Raw genomic sequence first — 20920 nt, 5'->3', positions numbered from 1 at the left:
CTGTCTGTCTGTGTCTGTCTGTCTGTCTGTCTGTCTGTCTGTCTGTCTGTCTGTGTGTGTGTCTGTGTGTGTGTCTGTGTGTGTGTGTGTGTGTGTGTGTGTCTGTCTGTCTGTCTGTCTGTCTGTCTGTCTGTCTGTCTGTGTGTCTGTGTGTGTGTGTGTGTGTGTGTGTGTGTGTGTGTGTGTGTGTGTGTGTGTGTGTGTGTGTCTAATTCACATCTGGAGGTTGACAGTGGATCACAAGCCTCCGAGAGGTTGGGGTCGTGGGCGTACAGTGGATGTGGTCTCCATGGAAGATCACTTCAAATCCTATGATGTCAACATAATCCTGTTTCCTTGGCAACAGCATCTGCTTAGGTTGTCGGTAGCTGGGCAGAAGCGTCTCCAGCTGAGGGTCCTGCCAGGTGCCGATGCGAGATGTCTGCGTCATACGACTATAAATAACCCTCCATTCGGCAGCTGTGCATCCTGGGAGCAGAACCAGCATTTACCTGAATGTGAAACACTTGGGAACGAGGGAACAATGACGGGAGATAAATGTCAGGCCACTTGACATTCTCGGGTTCCCTCACAGCCCCATATCAGAGCGAGTGAGTCCAATGTGAAAGCAATTCATTCAGGCAATGGGAAAAAAAAAAACGTACACAACATTAAAACACTCCTTCAATGCATTCATTACTTTTATACTTTATTTCCCTATGTGCTAATTCACGTCATGGTCCACTAAGTCCTCTGTTTATCCTGGGTTGACATCCTGCTGAAGCCATGACAACTGAAACTGTGAGTCTAGTAGGCGCGGTGAGATAGGCTGTATTTAAACACACCTTTAACAAATGTATGATGCATTAGACTGCCGGGTGTATCAGTCCTAACCATAGCTCAACTGGTAGTCTTGCGTACATAAAACTAAAGACAATTGATGAAGGTCTATTAAAGACACTACTTCCTCTGTGTTTGTGCTCAAAGGCAAATAAAAGAGATCAGACAATTATTTATTTTTTTGTCGAATATGTCTTTCTGTCTTTGCCTCATGGGAAGTGACAGGAAGAGGAACAATATAGGAGAATGGGCTTTTCCCTCAAGTGCAGGGACATGATTGGACGTCACAGTGTGTTGTAAAAGGCTGTCTGGAAATCGATGACGCCAAACAACAAGCAGCAAAGTGTCAGGAAGATCAATTGTGCCAAGACTGATAACGCTCCGTCTGTCACACGGAATGAGTGGTGAAGCTATTTTCTTACCACTCTTTCAGGGCACACTACAATCTAAGTGAAGGATTTCCTCAAGAAGATTTCTCTCGTCTGTCACTGAGGACATGTTATACTAGAAGACTAAGTATTTGCTATTATTAGAGAGTGCTTCATGTGTAGCTGTGGGCCGTGTTGCCAGCTAAAATAGTGATGCAGCTGCTGCATGGCTTACATTATACTGCATGTTTAATTTTAAAATTCTACTTTTGTGAATTAAAAAAAGGTTTGATTCTGTCAGAGTGACTCTTCTCAGTCTACCATGACAACCTACAGGTTGAGTTGACCAGTCAGGCTGGACCCAAGGGGCCTATACCTCTGATAGAGTGTGTGATAAGAAAGGTTAGTTGACTTTTCCGGATTGCTCCAGAAGACAAATCTATGGGACAGTGGAGTGAGGTTACGCAAGCAGCAGCGCTTCTGACGTCAGACTGCCTCCGTTGCCTGCTTGATATATTACAGTAGTGCTTGGTAGAGCGCACCAGTGTGCTGCTGGTAACAACACACCAAAACACACAAATGAAGTGGCATTCAAGTGGCACTGGCTCTCTGCTCTTCCTGCACACTGAAATAGAAAAATAGTCTTTAAAATAAATTACAAACTACTTGATCTGTTGTAACCTTTGTTCCTATTGCTGAAAAGAAATAAATCATTACTCGTGTTTCCTTGTTGGTATCAAGAGCCTGTGCTGAAATCAACCTATATTTACCCAAGTACTGTATCTAAATACATTGTTGAGTTATCAGTTCTTTACTCAAGTATTGATATTTTACAATACTTCATCTCAGAGGTCAATAATGTAATTGTTTTTAATATAATACATGTAATAATAATAATAATAAATTATATTTCTATAGCGCTTTTCTTAAAACCAAGACGCTTATGTATTGTTTGCCTACAGCACTATTACATTTCAGATTACAATTTTGCAGAGAAATTCATAAGAAAAGTTTACAAATGATAATACTGTGTTATAGGTTTAACTAAATGGTGGGTCAAATGCTTAGACTGTGGTCAATTCCAATAATATGATAACAAATACTTTTATTCTAAAACACAAAGTACAGTTTGCTGTAAATAGTTGAATACAGTACTTTCAATATTCCTACAAAGCAGTATTGCTACTTTTGCTTAGGTACAAGATATGAGTACTTCTTCCACCACTAATCCTTTTTAGACAATCACTGACACTTGAGAGGCTGTTGCTTAGTTAAAAAGCTCTGAAGCTCAACGATCATATATTGTTTTAGTACATGTATTATGTAAGGCCTGGCTTTATAAAAGAGTAAAAAGGAAAGAAGAAAAGTTTGAGTCTGAAGTTGTGAGAGATGTCAAATATAAAACAGAAAGAGAAAGAACGTAGGTCAATATTGGCTGGTTGTTAAGAAACATGAATCTATACAGAGGTGCACATCAAGGAAAGATAAGACATTCCTTCAGAGGGTGCAATCAAAGCTTTATTTGCCTAATCAATTCTCAGCTTAGTAGAACTGAGAAATGTTGTCCTGCATCTATAGTGAATATACTTTTCTTTTCCTCAAACTCTCAGATAAGCACATGGATCTATCACATGTGACTCATTTCTGCTTATAGAGGAGCACATGTAGAAGAGAGAGAGGTATGGCCCTGGTCATAAAATACGCTCACCTCCTTATGTATGTCTGGAACGTCCAAACTTGGAATAGGCTTCCTTAACTGGAGCTTATAACATGTTGTGCAACATCCCCACACCCTCTGTAACAGGAAATGTAGGGTCCCTGTTGCATATTACAATGTTGAATCCACAAAAAGAAAATTAAACCCCCAGTTTACTTCACCGCTTAGCATTAGTGATATTAGACAAATGATTCCCAGTGGGTTCTCACTCTGCTAGGATTCTGCTACCAACTACACTGCAGGGACGTAGGAACAAGTTGACAGCTGCCTACAATGTGCAGATACCGCTGAGCTAACAAAATGTGACCATAAAAGCTTATAAAATAAACATGTTCTTTAATTTTCTCAACACATGGTGTGGACATGGCGTATTAAAAGCTGCCAGAGAAGAACCGGCTCTCTAAAGCATTTACCAGAAGTGAGAGGGAACCCCTATTTAGCAGTGAGCTCTGATTTCATTCCCAGAAATCCTGCTCCTCGCTCCCCCATCCAGTAGCTGAGAGAAATCAGGCCGAGGGGCGATAAAGAGTGTAACAGGTCTGGAAACTGTATAAATTCACTGGAAGCCTTTGTTGTTAAGCACAGCAGAGATATGGAGAAGCTCCCTCAGAGACGTGTCAGTTAAGGTCAAGATGGTACCAGCACAGCTTGACTCGCGTAACTGATACTGCTCCGAAAACATTCAGGTTAAAACCTCTGAGCCACTAATAAAAACATGTCTGCTGCACGTTTCTCTGATCATCTTCCAGATTTCTTAAACCCTCCTACAAGGATTATAGGATCGGTCAAAAGTGTATCCCAACGTGTAGCCGCGAGTCAGAAAAAGCCAACATGATGTTCCAAGAGCTACAAAAAAAGCTTTATAATATCAAAAAGAACAAAGTGCACTTATTGGATGAATAGATTCATAATCAGATTTACAGGCAAATGCACGACAGGTGTTTGTGGATGTTTATAACAAAACAAGCTGTCAAACTAAATCAAATGTGGTTTGTGTTCCATAGTTTTGAAAAATTCACGCGAGGCGTTTTGTTGAAGGGTCGAGATGTATGCAGTGCTGCTGTAAGTGAAAGCAGGCACGAGGCAGGCATATTGCACACATGGCCAAAAGCTGCTCTCAGTTACATACTGTGTAGAGTTATTGGCAACAACAAGGCCTCAGCAGGCCAGTCCACAGTCTCAAACATTTGACTCTACAGTTACAAATCTAGACTAAAACTCACCCCTCTGTGTGTCTGTTCTACCTTTCTCCCCTTTACTTAACTTCCTTTTGAGTAACTTAGGTGAACACGCTAAGCAACGTGGAGAAAATTAACCCGTTCTGTACTCAAAAAGCTGCACTGAGACCTTTTCTATAAGTCAAACATGCTGGGAATATGTCTGGTCTTGCCCTTTCAGTGACTCAGCATCTATCTCTCTGTCACCACCTCTTTTCCCCCCTCACTTTATTGTCGTATCTTCATAAACCTGGGCCATAACCAAGCGCATGACGTTCAGAGCACGGTCATTGCACAACTCTCATCTGAACATAACCACATTCCTACAATGTTTGCATTTTTACAGCATGGCTGCCTAATACGCTTATATGTAAAGATATATGTAAGAAAAGTAAAGACTGAAAAATAGCTGCAGTAGAGCTCATTTAGAAATATAAATTGTATACTTTTCGGAGGTTTTATTTACCAAATAGCAATGCAATGTGCTTATTGAAGATTTTTTAAATCATCTGCAAAGTAAAAACTATACATTTATGCATTTTGATTAAAAACGTTCTTACTTTCCTCTGATTCTTGTAATGATTGTTCCTTAACCCTACAGTTCTCAAATACAGCATGAATTCATCCAATATAATACAATGTGCTAACTGTGTTTCCTTCCAGAAGCTGCCATGATTAGTGATAGATCTACCTGGTTAATATTATATTTTAATAAAGATGTGCACCAACACATGTTTCTCTTTTGTTCTGCCGTTTGTGGGCATGAAAAACAATCATCCAAATGTTATTCTGGCGTCGAACCACTGTTGCTCAAAAAACAGTGCTGGTTTATCTGTTGGCAGTCAAGACTATTATTATAACAAATAATCTGTCAGCAACCAAAGAATTTCTAGCGGATTGATTAAGGCCTTATCAAACAATGAGCATGATAATGGCTGCAGTGATAAGGTCTGACCCTGTGGTACCCTGGTACACTAATCCAGCCCCATGGCACATATTCAGGTTTCCATGGGGAGCTCTTTCCACCTCGCCGTGCACAATCATTGTTTTTCCACTGCAAACTTACGTCTATATCTCACGTCTTTTTATTTATTTACTTATCTAATCTGCATGCTTAAAAAGTGAAAAACGAAATGTTGCACATATGGTATCTTGAAAAAGTGGAAATTGTTTTATGATTATTTAGGAGATATAAAGACCTACAAGACTGCATAGCAACAGTAACAGTTGCATAAAATGATCGTGTGCATAGTCAGCTTTAGTGTCAGATCTGTAACCGTGCACTTCTAATCTTTCAACAAACTGGATGGGTCAACAAACCCTAATACACAAACCAATGAAGGGATAACACTCAACTAATCTATCATTAGCTTTATGTGCTAAAAGGCTTTCAGGTCTTTTTACTGGAGGTGTTCACACAAACATGTTGCCACCCAGTGACGTCCCTGGAAAAGCAGTCCACAAACATATGGATAAGTACTGACCAAACTCAACAGTCAGGCGTGCTCGTGTTGCCATGGATATTCTTTGAGGAAAAATATTTATTGCATTTAAATTCAGCTATGAAGAATGAGTTGCAAACTGTGGATGTGTGCAGGACTTTTGATGTTAAGTGGTGGAAGAAGCATTTATTTTGTTGGGAAAAATGGCACTATACTGTACTGCATAAAAAAAAAAAGATTATCATGCACAATCGACCTATTTCACTTTTTTATACTACTGAATTACAATTATAGATGCATTCATGTGTTTAACCTCTTTAATGTGACAGATGTTTTTGTCATTTTACCACACAGTATATACTGCCGGGTATAGCTTTAGTATTTAACCATAGGATCATTAAAGTAATACAGTAAAATACACGATAAATAATTTGTTGATTATATTTTGTATTTCAAAACTGATTATAAAACTTCAAAGTACCCGGTCTTCAAAAAGTTAAAAGCACAGTATGTATTAGTTGTATAGTGAAAGTAGAGTCCTAAATTGCAGAAAAAAAATACTCAAGTAAACAATTAACTCCAAATTGTAGGTGCAGTAATTAAGTAAATGTACTAATCTACTGTCCACCTCTGGTTGTGTCAAATTCAACATCCAGGACTGAGAAATCCTCACCTCCACATGCACGCTGCCCACAGGATTCACTTGTTTCTTGTTTCACTGGCAGTGGCAACAAACTCTGGCAGCTGGCTCTCCTGCTCAGTACAGGCGGGGCTAATTATATCCAGCTTCACTGCCCAGCACACAGCACACTTTTAGCCCTCCAAAATCACAGCAGCAAGTGATGTTGACAGCAGGCCTGACTGTGAGTCACCTGCTGTGCTCACAGAGGTGCTTCACTTCTGCTCTGGGCACACCAGCGAGCGATGAGGAGAAGACTTGTGAGAGTGTGACACACGGCTGTACGCAGGCCCAAACATGGCTCGCTTAAGAGGAACGAGCACAATGAGTCACAGAGAGGATGACGGCCGGGGGTAAATTGGTAGTAGATATTTCTTAGAAGAGCTGGAATCTATTAGTTTTAAGTGAAAGAAGTAGCTTTCCTGGATGTTCAGTTACTGTGTGTTTGAAAAAAGAAGTGTCACATTGGACAATGGAGCCTGGGCTGAATCTATATAATGACCACGTATCTACTGAGGAGACAAAGCTTAGCCGTCATACATGCAATCCATTATAAATAAGAATCTGTGTCATCAATCTCCTTTTGTAAATTAAAATAAAGTCATATTTTTGAATAAAATACACCCTCTTATTTTCAAAACCCAGCAGTAAAGCTGGCCACTCACTGGGTGGCCTCTCTGTCCCTGTGCCACACCAGTTGGAGTTAAAGAGCAGGTTACACTCAAGCAAGACTAAGTAAAATCCTCATGTAAACACTGCTGACAGATAAACCCGTTGCACACTGATGACTTACTGTGCTGCTGTAATTTTAACTCATCTTCAGATTGCTCTTCTGCAAACCATTTTAGTGGTTGCGGTCAAAATGCAACACAGCTGCCGAAAGGCTAATGCTTTGGCTTTTTCTTCCTGCGAGACACCGAGCCTGAAGTCTGACCATCTGTTTTATGTCAACTTAAGATACACAGGTTGATATACTCTCATGCCTTAGCAGGGAGTCTTTTGAAGTCAAATGATGTAATAGATTCATAAATATCTTGAGAAATCCATTAAGGATATTATATTTCACTACAAATGTTGTTCTGTTTTGCAAGGTCTGTGCCTTGCAACCATGACATCCTGTGTCTGAATCCAGACACAGCTTAAGCACGAGTGTATGCCTTACTCATCTTTTTCTTCCTGAATGTATTTACAACTTTTGTCTTTTGAATAGCCCTAAAAAGGTCCAATTCACATTCTTTATTTATATATTTTTTTAAAGTATTTTAAAGAAGAACTGAAATTGCATTCAAACCAATTACATTTTTGTGTAATTGCCAATTATAATCAAACTTTTGGAAATGTGAATAACTTCAAACAGGAGACACCAGCTGCCACATGCAGACCTCTTAGAAAAGCCTTTCGGCCACATTCACGATTTTATGAGACCAGAAGAGCTGAGTGCAGTCAGACGGAGACCTCAGCTGCCAAGGTCCATCCGTTGTGATCACTGGCTTTTAGGCTATTTTCTCCAGTTTTCAATTTGAATAATTACAGAGAGAACGGCGTCCTAAAAAGTATAACCCTGGGCAGAGAATGAAGTCCACCGCACTGTGATGATGACATTCACATTTTATGTGGCTATTTCCAGTCATATCCCATCTTATACAGTGGGAGAGCATCTCTGGGGAGATACTATATCTGTAAAGCGTCTTTGAGCACCCGTAAAAGCGCTAACAAAATAAGTCTATTATTGTTATTATATGTTTGAACACACTCTTTGTATTATTGCCTCCTTGGTTCTGTGAACTTGAACTTGCAGTTTTGTTAACTTGTTGCACCACATTTTGTATCCACAAAAATATATATCCCTATCCTCTCCTCCAGGTCTGTGCCCAAAGCATCCGCACTGCAGATGCTTTTCATTGCTGGATCTTTGTCCAGATGAACACATGGTCAACATGTATGTCTTTAAGGTTTCCAGCTGTCAGAATGAAAAAGCCAAATATCAGTGATTGTTCTATATATTCATTGAAGTGTAGTTCAAACAAGGTGAACACAAGGTTTTGCTATTACTAAGCTGTTGCATGCAAAGCTCTTTTAGTGTAGATTTTACAGCAAAACGCAGAATCAACAAATGTGATGTTTTTTATTGACAAAATGTTACATCCTACAAAATACAAACAAGTGGTCCATACAAGCACTGCTTGTAAATGTCTACACAACCTATGGGTCTTGGTGCAGAAATGAACGACCCACTGACTATGGCGATGCGTTTCCAAACTATCTACAGCTTCAACACTCCACTACAAAAAATAAATGAAACATCAGAAGGCCTTGGTTGCCATGTCACTAAAGTGTCCTCTGACTGGGCTGCAATCACATGCTGCCCTCTAGTGGCACAAACTAACTCCTGCGGTTTAACGTCAAACTCCACCATCTCAGACAGAGCGTCATACTGTAAAAAAGCAACACAGACATGTAAAGAGACCTCATCAACATTCCTGTGACAATAATTAGCTTGTATACGCTCCATACGTTGAGCCTGTGCTGTAACCACCAAACAGCATGACAGGCAACATAAGTCTGTGGCCTGAGGCAAAGAAAAAACAGATGCACACTCGCACTGAATGAATCCCATTGAATCGCTTTAACAGGAAACAGTGTGTGGAGACAAATACTGCAAACCAAGCCCTAGGGGTGTAGCAGCAAAATTGATTTGGATTTAAATGAAATACTGGTTTTAACATCCAAAAAATCTGATCAAACAAAGTGGCAATTAAAAACCGTAATTTTTCAAGGAATTTCCAGTCATAAATGAAAAACGTCTGAACAAATTCACTGTTTAAAAATCCCTCTTTCAATGATAGTCTCCTAAAGGGATTCACTCCAACAAAACAAAAAATATACCAACCACTAGCCTCTGATATACAACATATGCAGAACTGATGACCAAATACAGCAAAGACCCTGATGTGGAAATAATAAAACAAAGAACAAACTGCCCTTCTTCAAACTCTGAGTCCTCATTAATCTTAACACAGTCAACATAGATCACCCTGGAACGATTTAGCTCTACATGACAGGAAATGATGTGACGTGAAATAAGGCCAACTTTATAACTGATTATCTGGAAATGGCTCAATTCTCTGTGAAAGCCAGTTTAGAAAATCAAAGCTTCTGTTTCTGTACATCCTCACTCAAACTGTAAGTACTCACTGTACTCATTGTGTCTGTATTCTCAGATGTAAAGACCTGTTTGCATAATATATTAGCAGGAACTCAAACACTGCAGTGCTGATGTATTGATTGAGGTTATATGTGGAAGTTGTGGAAAGGTGTTGCAAAAATATTTCTACATTGTGCTTCCAACTAAGATTTAACTTCGTCCTCAAGGACACGTGTAGTGTAGTAGGACATAGATAAACCTCACAGAACATAAAGTGAGTAAATGAACAGTTCACCCAAACATTTTTAAATAAATGTACATTTACCTATACACGTACCTGTAGTGCTTTGGATCAATCTCCAGTGTTTCGGTGTGAGTTGCATCTCAAGCATTCACAGTCTTTAGCCTCATGAGTTGTAGTCATTATGTTGATGCTTTCCAGAAATAGATATTGCTGTTGTGTTTTTCTGTAATTTTTTGGAGCTTTCAGCTACTTAAGCCGAGTGCCATGCATTTTATTTTTATTTTAGAAAAGGCCGATTTGTCTATATCTCCAACTCTGTGCAGCTCACACCAAAACGATCTAGATTGATAAATAGCACTACAGTTAAGAGAATAAATATGCATTTTAAATTTAGGGGTGAGCTATCCCTTTAATCAACTCATCAGAATGTCATCTTCACTTAACGGCGACTCTTAGAATGGCAACCACTATAAAAAGTTTCTTTGTAGCCTTACACTCTGATCCCTTTTCATCTCTTTTGGTTTCTGGGAGTACTCAGGGCAGAGGGATAAAGCCATTGTCAGGGGCATCTCCCAGAATAAAGGTGGTGCGGCTCAGCGATGGAGAGGGTGAGGCCAGGCGGAAGGCTGGGTTGATGGAGTGCAGCGAGTCTCTCCTCTTGTTGCTTCTGCTGAACGGGGGGCAAGGGGGGGCCACAGGCTGGCGAGCGTCCTGCGGCAAGCACCCAGCGGAGAGAGAAGGCTCAGAGGAAGCTGCTGCCGGGCCGGAAACCTCCAGGTCCAGAGGGGTGGTCTTTGGGGTTGCTGGGGGGCACAGCCCATGAACATCGTACGAGTGGACCATCCTCTCCAGCATGTCCTTGGTGCTCTGAGTACACTGTGTGGAGAGGGAAGAAATAAAGGAATAAGACACATCATCCGTTGGTGTTATAAAAGGCAGAGCTGTGTCAGCAGTAACAACATATATAGAACATTCTGCAACATGATTAAAAGGATTGGATTATCAAGCACAGTGAAAGCGGTGATAGCACTGATGGCAGTGGGAGACTCAAATGGAGAGACATGGAAGAAGTGAGTTAGATGCAGACAATGAAACGGTTAAGAGGGAAATGTGTGGAGAAGCTGCTTCCTCTTGTTTTTCTTCTGGCTCTGATAAAAGTAGAAACAGAGATACAGTTTATGCAGACTTGTATTTCTGGCGCCTCCATGCATGCACAATAAAGCCCTTGATACATAAGAAAAACCTCTTATCTAACTACAGAGGACAAGCGTAAGATCAGCAGCTTCAAACATGAGGGATTTAGAGCGATTGTTAATGAGACGGGAGTGAATGATAGTGAAGCATGCACACTCACAGGTGAGGCAGTGAACCCATCTCAAGCATAGACAAATACAAAAATAAGCAAAGATGCAATAACTTAGAAAATAAAAGATGACAGCAGTTACAAACCCAAACGGTGAATGATAAGTGAAGACATGTTGTGATGCTTTATTGTTGAACCCTACTCTTACCATGGACCGTCTACATGCAGCAGTGCCCTTCAGGCTGTGCAGGACAAAGCAAAATCCTGACAGTTCTCCTCCTAGCAGGGTGGATACAGTACAACACTGAGTGTCAGATCTAGCAATGACGTAACAGGCATAGGAAACAAATGTTTATAACAAATAAACCCGTATGTTCATTAATTATGCCTACTGAAATAAATATAATTACCTTAGAAAATACAACTGTTCCAAAACATCTTAAAATCCCAAGTCAGGCACATCAAGACTTGAAAAAATGAAGAGGCAAAGTAAATTCAAAACAGAGGCCAGATCTCAAAATACAAAAGTTATGTTTATTTAACACTTTTAAAGAACACACTTTAGGTGAATAAAATAGGTACGTAAAAAAGAAAGCAAAAGTGTAGTTAAGAAAATAAAGCAATATAGCTTTTGATAATACGTCTTAGACATGATATGCTGACCATATTGAATGACAAATGTATTGGACACATGTGGCAAATGACCTGTGATAAAGTGCTGTTGAGTCAAATACATAATATGATATTAAACATTTGCATGTTCTAGGAAAAAAGCAGTTATTAAGACCTTTGTGTGCATACACATCCACAAAAAACACACAAGCAAACCCTGCAGTACAGTAACAAGGAGGTAGATACAGAAACATGTTGGATAGAAAGAGTGAGCAAACATAAACACAAGTCAAATCTCAAAAGGTGCAACAACGAACGTGTTCAATGTCCCACAGCACAAATAATATATCTGCAGCAGGAGGACTCAGCAACTCACCATCACATGAACAAATGGTTCATTTCTGACTGTAACAACTCTTACAACTCTGTGTCCACTTTCTCGCATTTGTACCTGCTCAATGGTGCCAAACATTGTTACAGGAGGCTCCCAAGACATTTGGTTTTTAAAGTTTAAACAAGAGGCACAGCAGTATTGTTTTAGCATGATGACACCCTTCAGTAGATGTTATAAAGCCTTTCTACTGTGGATATCTGGCGTTCTAAGCCATCGAAAACTCAGATGTCCAGTCTAGTTAGAGACTACCTGACACGACATTCACAACGTTTTTACAAACAATATAGAATCCACGTCTTTCATAAACACTGGGCACATATTCAACTCTACTTTAGGGACTAAAACTGAAGTCTGGAGGATGGAGGAGTGGACACACAGAGGGGAGAAGGCACGGGGTGGGAGGGGCAGCCTAACAACAACAATAACAACAACGCAGAAGCTAAGGGACAGTCGGGACTCAGGAGGGGCCACATGCTGCTTCATCCTACCATGTGTGCGTCGCTCTTGACCGTGAAGGGAGGCAGCTCTATCTCCGAGGCCGACACAGCAGGGATCGCCTCGTCGAGAGACAGGAAGCCTCTTCTGTCAATCAGACTACAGATCACAGGGTTATGAGAGGGTGCACTTACAACCATACAAATAAATAACACAAGCAGACTGACACAAATGTCCCACACTATGATTAATAACATACAGTTAATATGCAATACAAAAGAACTGTGGAACCTTGACTGAGAGAGAAACCAATATGTTTCACAAAGGGTGAACATATACCCCTCTGTTTTTAGACTTTTTGGGAGAGATTTAAATGTATATCCATGCATAAATTGAGTTGTGCTGATTTTGAACTGATGGTTTGATTCCAGACTTTTTTCTGAACCTTAATAAACTTGAAATAGTACATAAAAACAGGTACGTATTCATTTTAAATGACACATTTGACTAATTTCCACTCTAACGTTGATTGTAAATGTCATGCCATCTTTAATGAAATGTTCATGAAGCATTCCACTGATACTAAATATGTGTGAAAAGTCTTATGGGACGGGGACATATTCACTCACCTGGGGGGCATGGGGCCACATAAGGTCGCACAGCAGTTTGTTATAATACTGTTGTAACTGTACGGGTTCCCAGACTCCTCTGCACACCTTTTACTTGACCAGGAGCCTTTAATCTGCAGAGTGAGTACGGTAAATCAAGTAAGCTGTCAGTTAATGGATAAAGTCTCAAATATCATGGTTGTATCATTATGGTGCATGAATACTTACGTCTTCATTTGTTGTGAGGTTTGAGGCGATTAGGTATGTATGGAAGCCTGAGAGGCCCAATATAGACCAGATGGAGAAGAAACAAATCACCAACTCCACCACAGTGCACAAGGATCAGTCAAGGAACGATAATATCAACATTAACAATAATTATTTAAGGCAGATGGCGATAAAAGAAGCGCATAAAGGCAAGTAATTGTACTGCAAATTAAACAAAACCTTCACAGATAATGGCAGACCATTTTTCAATATTAAAATACTAGATGTAAAAGAAATGGAATTACATAAGAAAAGAAAAGTTCCTCTAAATTATACCGGCGCAACAGTGTTAGTTATTACAAAGAAACTACCAACTTGTGACCAATGTGTAAACAATGGGGTCTCCCTGCTAACATTTAGTTGCTTCTGAGAATCATTCATCCTAAGTTTAGACAGTATCTTGTTGGCTTACATTTGTTTTGAGATATATTTATCCTTAATCATGGACACGTTGTTCCAAATTACATGTGATATTTATACTGTCTAAAAGACGCATTACAGCGTTAAAGTCTCAAACGCTACAGAAATAAATCAGAGCTTTGGCTCTATGAGATAACAAGTAAGGACAATGTAAGTATTTGTTCTGAATGCATGAAAATGACATGAAAATGACTTGCATTTTATGCGCTCAATGTAGAAATGAACCCACACCCTGACTGTGAATAACAAATCTCAGTAGTTCTCTGTAGTTCTGCCGGCTATATTTGCCTCTAACTTCATCTCACGAGAACATGAGGCAGCAAACCCTCTTCTGCAAAGCCATCTGCCTAAAAGCATTGCTCTGCTGGATGCTAACTCTCTGATCCTATTAGGCGTGGGCTTAGACTGAGACGCAGCAGGAAATGCCTTGTCAACAGCGTGACTTGTGTTATTTCTCGACATAAACAAGAAGCAAATATATAAAAGATCTCATCTATTTCATTAACAGATTATGTGAGAGCTGGTATCTACAAAAGGATATCTGGCAGGGCTCTCTTGGATGGACTGGACGAGGCTTTTACCTTCTTGAGAACCTGGAGAGAAAAAGGACAAATAGGAAATAAAGTTATCTTAAAGTGATTTTTGATAACATGACAGAAACATCATACCGAGTGCTTTATGCTTTAATACTTTGTGAGGATACTTACGCAGGGTAATGTGCGTTATGACACAGCCAAATATGAAAGACGTCAGAAAAGACAGAGAGATGATGAAGCTGTAGAAAAAGCGGTAGTTGCGTTTGCCCACGCAGTTTCCCACCCAGGGACAGTGGTGATCAAACCGTTCTGAGGGGGGGAAACAGGATATATAGAGATAAGAGGCAAGTTTATAGCAGTTGTAAAGTTTCTAAGCACGGCTTGATGCCAAATGTGTTGTATATTAAACAATAATAAAACACTACCCTGGTACTAGAAGGGCCTTTTCATCAAATTATGATTTTCCTGGTTCAGTAAAAGGATAGATCCAAAACATTTTAAGACCGTAATCAGGTGAGATTACTGAAACTGCTGTAATCCTTCCTCCTATTCATTTGGGGCGCAAAAAGAGATCCCTTCCTAATTTGATGTAAATTATTCGAAAGACAATCTTTGCCCAAATGTATTGCAAAGTTTATCTTATAATGTGAGGCTGAATGGTAAACAAGTAAACACTGTAAACAAGTAAACACTGTAAACAAGTAAACACTGTAAGGAGAACACACAGAGGGAATGTTTTGCTTAAACTACTGTAACGTTGTATGAAACCCACATGATTTGATTATCTCTGAATGCAGGAGCATCACACTCGCTTCAGTTAAACATTCTAGCACTGAACAAGGTTTGTAAGATGTGTCGCCCATTCGTTTCATGGGAAGCATGCGAGGGGGAGATCATTTAACTGTCAGCATAAAGAGGGCGAATGACTAGAGCAAAAATGAATCCTCACATGTACGTACATCTACATACATACATGTGAGGAATGTCTTAATACAGACATGGGAAAATGTGAGCAGGACAGACTTTCCAGCCAGGCTAATGCTTTTAAGGCCACCCACTTTATGTCTAAGGTAAGAGTATGTTGGTTTGTGGTTCTATGTAACTGTTTTGATTGGTACATTTCACTATAGTAGGAAGGTGCGCTCCACGTAGCAAACTAGTGGAAACCTGGCAGCCAAACAGTCTGCATGGTATGTTCCCCATGGCACTGATATTAAGTTGTTAAGTTTAATTAATGCAGTTAAGTGGTGACTTCCCACCACATCCTTACCCACACAGTTGTCACACAGGCTGCAGTGGGAGGTCCGAGGAGGGCGGAACATTTTACATGTGAAGCAGTATTTGAGCTTTACCACCTGCTGGTTGATGAGGATCTCCTTGGTTCGAGGAGGGGGGCGATACGTAGAGGATCCTGAGGTATCTTAAAATAGAGAAGGGGACAGAAGGGACGTGTGCACATTTGATTTTACCCATTAAGCACACAAATGATATGTCTGGCTGTTGCTGTCTTCATACATGGTAGAGAGTAAGCTGCTTAGGTCTTGGTAGGCAGTTCAACCACAAACACTCAGAGATCCCCCATATGGCAAAGCTCCCTTACCCCATCTGCCCCACAGTGATTTTGCAACTCCATGTTGTACCTTACCTATCTGCTTCTCTATGTCTGCTGCTTCATCTGGGGTAGCCCTAGGTAAGATGCCTGGGTCTGTAAAGCTGGTTCTCAGCAGGGAGAAGACCACAAACACAAAAAGGGCCCCACCAATCACAGGTATAAAGACAGTCAGATGTTTCACCAGGAATGGGCAACTGGAAAAGAGATAAGTTTGTTAGTGTCTGCCTGCACTAGTCAAACCCACATTTAATCCCTTAGTATGTTGTCACGAAACTCTGCGATGAAAGTATGAAGCAGGAAGATTGTTCAACTTCCACATTAGTAAAATACATGACATGTTGCATTCAGGGTTCACTTCAAACAGTCATACAAAAGGAAATGTCTAGTTACTCACTCGAATGCAAAGAAAAGGCCACACGTGACAACAATAAGGCCTAGTGTCAGAGGAAGGACACCGCTCTGACTGGGCAGGATGATCCGTCCATCGCAGAAAAACCTGTTCTTCCCCGGGAATACTTCCCATTTCCTCCGCGACCGTTGCACCGTCTTCTCGGTGGTGTTCTGTGCGGACTGAGGCAACACCGACAGCGCCCTCGGGTCGATCTGCTGGTACTCACAGTTTTTCATCATGTAAACAGTATCGACACGGTTCGAAGTTAACTAAAAGGCACACAAAAACTCTCCTTTCTCGCCACGTTTTCGAGACTGTTGTCTCCAGATTAAGTCATTGTAGGTTGGTATTTTGCCTGTTCGGTTAGCGTTCAGTTGTCCATTCTGAAAGCTAACGAAAGCTAGCTAGCGAACCAGCAGAGGCATTCTTCTCCGTAGCAGACTTTAACAATATGAATCAGTTCCCGGGATGACTCAAGGCTAACTACCATGTTTAGTAGTTAAAATAAAGTACTCATTTTGTTAAATTAAATCGTCTTTATCATAAAATCCAACACGATCTGACGGTTTTTTGCTGGAGCTTCTTGCAGCAGTTCACATTTCCTTTCTTTTTTTTTTTGCTGTCAGCCAATGTACGTCAGGATGTGGACGTTTGACGTAAGCACGCAAGCTGCTGACTTGTAATTACGCAATCACGTAATGTTTGCACATTGGTTATTTGTAGATCATTGAACGCCCTTTCCTATGGTGAAAACACGGAATCTTTAGAGAACTAATTAAATTAAATCCCCCATGGAAAATATAATTTTTTTTTGAAAACAAGCAAAACTGATTATAATAATATAGATGCATTATTATAATACACATTTGAAACAAAGGGAGGTAGTTCCAAGAGGTTTGGACACCACAACGTTCTCACTGGGACAATAAAGTATCATGTTATATTATAGTAATATTGTAGACAGGTACATACATCCAAAATGGGACTATACAATTACAAATGTTTTTTTCATAAATGTTATTAAATTAAAATGTGCCGCAGCCGCACATCATTCATGCGGCAAATGAGGGCATTATTCAGCCTTTGGCCCATTATTCAATACAAACATTCTTTCATAGAAGCCACAGATTAGACTGAGACAAATGTGTTTTTTTTAGATGTATGCAGATTCATTTCAAGGGGTAAACATGGTATTGCATGTCCTTTACAACAAACACAATATAGCAATTTTACATTAATGCCTTGAGAAAAAGGATTATCTTCACAATCAAATAAAAATAGGTGAGGATTATTTACAGCAACAAAATCTTTATTTTTTCATTCACATCCGATAATCCCAACGTATAACTTGGGATAATTCTTCCAAACATGCAGTGCAATATTAAATTAAAGAGCAAGATATCAGCAAGAAATACAAATATTTCTTTTTAAAGTAAAACCATAGTTTTCCCAATATGTACAATTAAACAGTGTTGAATAAAGGAATATTTTACATTTGAATTTGACTATATAACAGTTGACTATTGCATGAATAAATTGGCTTCAAAAATGTGTTCATGTTCATAGGTTCTATGTAGGACTTGGTGACATAATTATAATAAGAATTTGAAAAAACTATAAATTTCAGTTAGTGATTTCAGTTTTCTTTTTTTTATAAGTGAGACATTGACATGTTGCATTCATGTATACAATACAATGATGTTCTTTGTGAAAAAGGAGTATTGACGATGTACTGTAAAACACTGGTGATCATATGATTTATAATATGGTTTAAGCCCAGTCCTACATAGAAATGTTGCATTTAAAGCTCAGAGTACCGTCTTTGGTCATGTCCATGGCAAGAAGTTACAATGCAGTGCCAGGCCCAGGACCCAGTAAGAGAGGAAGTATCCCAGGATGCCCTGTGTTGTGGAGGAACAGCTTTTGAAGTATGGTAGCAGTGCAATGATGGGGTTTTGAGGTGTGTGCTGGCATCCATTGCTGGAATGAGTGTGTAGCTGTACATTAGGATTTGATGTTTTCCTTCGATGAAGAAGTGGCTCATTGAGGAGGAGCAGGTGAGCACTTATCCAGAAGGGCACAGGAGTCGAGGAGGCCATGAATCTGGTTAGAACCTACAAATGCAGATTAAAAATAGGAATAGATGAAAATCAAAAAATGTCATACAACCAGACAGATAAAAACATGAAGATGATTATATCCTTTACTCACCTGCACGTGCATGCACAATGTTCCGAACACCAGAAGTACCGTTGAATGTACAATGTACACAAACACTCTGGGGTTAAACATTCCAGGTGTGGGCTTGTCAAAATGTGCACCTGTGTCCCAAAGACCGAGTCTAAAACACAGTTCTGGATTAGCTAGAAAATAAGCATAAGCTGCCATAATGCCGAGGGTGGCCATAGGTAGAGCCAGAATGAAGTTCGGTATCTGCCTCAGCTCAAAGTAGCGGAGGAAGCCCACATCCCAATAAACATCCTGGATATGAGAATACAGCAGAGGCAGAGGTCTCATGCACCATAGAGGCGGTGGACCATTTTCATCTGGAACCCGGTAGCCCTTTAGTTCAGCCAGAGACACAAGAGCAGGGGGGATCTGTTCCAAGGAGACAGAAGGAGTGCAAAACGTCCTATACCCATAGTATTGGAAAGCACAGAAGGGAAGAGCAATAATTGCAGTTCCCAGGAGGGATGTAAGCAGGAGACGGATGATGGCCCAAATGTAGTGGAAGACTTTACTGTGGCCTTTTGTCGTTGTTCGATAAACACGAATCTGGGTAATAGCATGCAGTGAAGGAAGATACAGTAGAAATCCTATGTTAACAAGTCCATTAGATCGTGCTGCAGTGGCTATACTTAGAGCAAGGCAGGCTCGCAAGGTGAATCCTTTCTCCAGCAGGTACAGACCGCCAAATGTGAGTGCAGCAAACAGGCTTTCTGAGTATCCAGCGGTCATAAAAACGTTGGCAGGTGTGATGCAGTAGAGCAGGCTGGAGAGCAGAGCAAGTCGTCTGTCCTGAAGAACCGTCCTACTGAGCGCATACAGGGCGACCACGCTCAACAGGAAGAGGGCAGTGTTCCCCAGAGCCACGGCCACCAGCAGACGCCCCCGCACACTCAGCCAGCTGCTCAGGGGCCACAGCAGCGTCTCTGCCAGGCCCCGGAGGATGATGGGGAAGAGGGGGAAGAAAGCAAAGTTGTGCTCATAAAGGTATCCTCTCTCAGCGATGAAGAGGAAATGCTCAGCATCCCAGTGAGACAGGCCTCCCAACAACCACTCCACTGAAGAGTCCAAGAACATAGGCTCCTCTGTCCGTGGGGGCCTGAATGCATCAGCATCATGGTCAGGGATGACAGCATTGAAGACAGCCTGAGGAGAAATATTAAACACCATGAGAGTAAATACTGCCATCGTAAGCAATTTAGCTGTACAGAGAAACCCAGCTGCAGTCACTCTGTCTCTGACCTACTTACCACATACAGTATGTATTCCCCTGAGCACTATCCATTACACACAGACATATCATTGCCAAGGTGACTTAAACGTCAGGGGAAATCATGGTTAATAACAAACATTGCAGGTGTAAACAGGATTAGCCTATTCCTAACCATCCAACTTGGGCAAATGTACCTGCAACAACAGGGACAATCCCCTGGTAGCTGTGGCAAACTCTAGCACTGCTCGGACGTCCATAGTCATTGATGTGACGAAGAAAATGTGAAAAAGCCGGTTCTGAAAGGCTGGAGCATTGTCACTGCTACGAGACAGTCACCTCATACTGACTATAAAACATAACTAGCGAGGAAAAAACACTCAGCGAATGATATTATGGAAGTTTCGCGTTTTCATTGGTTAGACAAATTTAAGACAGGGTAAACACTGATGTTATTAGTTAGCCACCCGTCGTTATTAATTGTTTGTTTTCGCATAGGTGCAATCTTTGTCCTCACATCCTCATCATCCTGCAGCAGCTTCGTTTCGAATAGCACTTTTTACTTCCGGTGCAACTGAAGTCTTTTCAAAACAAAAGCTCATGAGGCGAGTTCAGGAGAAGCCTTTTGTAGTTTCTGGTAAGTAAAAATGCTTTCATTTTTATTTATTCGAGGAATGGGGGAAGCGAAATATAAGCAGTATATTTTTTTTTATTCAATTGTGTAATCTTAAATCAGATATGTCGTGTCTTAGATTTGTTGGTCATGTGACGGAATCAATGCTGTTTCTTTCCAGCAGAAGGAGCTCCACACTGTTTTATGGACTGGTTTTTCAAGTAGTGCAAGTATGTTCTTCATGAAAGGACATCCTGTTGCCTGTCTTTTTAGTCTTTTAAATGTTATTTGTTTGGATTAAAGATGAATATTGTAACACGTCTTTGATGTACCCACTCATGTGAAATATATATAATTTCTAAAGTCTGCACAGCTTTCATGTTAAAGGTCCCATGTCATGCTTTTCCGGTTATTACCCGTCCCCTTGTGTGTTATGAAGGTTTTTATGCATGTAAACGGTCTGCAAAGTCACAAACCCTCAAAGTACACCCTGTAGCGAATAAAACTCTAACACAGAAAATACCTGTCTATGCTGCACCAGAACGCCTCGTTGGAGATTCCTCTTTTTCTTCCTGGGTACAGTGACGTGCCCATACCCAAATGGACCAATCCGTGGAGCCGTTAGGTTGAGTCCGTGGATTGGTCGCAATGGACCAATCCGG

At 40.5% G+C, this 20920-nt stretch overlaps 2 protein-coding genes across 3 annotated transcripts; both read right to left on the bottom strand.

Moving 5' to 3' along the window:
* Window positions 1-8350: 8350 nt before the first annotated feature.
* Window positions 8351-16838, bottom strand: zdhhc18a (zDHHC palmitoyltransferase 18a). Of its 2 annotated transcripts, XM_010793721.1 has the most exons (10): window positions 16213-16838; window positions 15852-16012; window positions 15477-15626; window positions 14378-14515; window positions 14212-14263; window positions 13212-13314; window positions 13005-13117; window positions 12429-12534; window positions 11143-11213; window positions 10416-10507 (listed from the first exon to the last, which is right to left on the bottom strand). In XM_010793721.1, exons 1-9 carry the CDS (start codon window positions 16446-16448, stop codon window positions 11172-11174), a joined length of 1101 nt encoding a protein of 366 aa, XP_010792023.1. In that variant the 5' UTR covers window positions 16449-16838; the 3' UTR covers window positions 10416-10507; window positions 11143-11171. The 2 variants fall into 2 exon arrangements, with proteins under 2 accessions (XP_010792022.1, XP_010792023.1); XM_010793720.1 differs by lacking the exon at window positions 11143-11213 and having other exon boundaries at window positions 8351-10507.
* Window positions 16839-17500: 662 nt separating this feature from the next.
* Window positions 17501-20189, bottom strand: pigv (phosphatidylinositol glycan anchor biosynthesis, class V). Its single transcript, XM_010793719.1, has 3 exons — window positions 19843-20189; window positions 18421-19581; window positions 17501-18323 (listed from the first exon to the last, which is right to left on the bottom strand). Exons 1-3 carry the CDS (start codon window positions 19909-19911, stop codon window positions 18036-18038), a joined length of 1518 nt encoding a protein of 505 aa, XP_010792021.1. The 5' UTR covers window positions 19912-20189; the 3' UTR covers window positions 17501-18035.
* Window positions 20190-20920: the final 731 nt, after the last annotated feature.

This window comes from Notothenia coriiceps, unplaced genomic scaffold (assembly GCF_000735185.1).
Source record: "Notothenia coriiceps isolate Sejong01 unplaced genomic scaffold, NC01 NC01_scaffold00037244, whole genome shotgun sequence".
NCBI lineage: Eukaryota > Metazoa > Chordata > Actinopteri > Perciformes > Nototheniidae > Notothenia > Notothenia coriiceps.
Note: the sequence above shows the minus strand (reverse complement) of the source record. Positions and strands in the feature narration are given on the sequence as shown.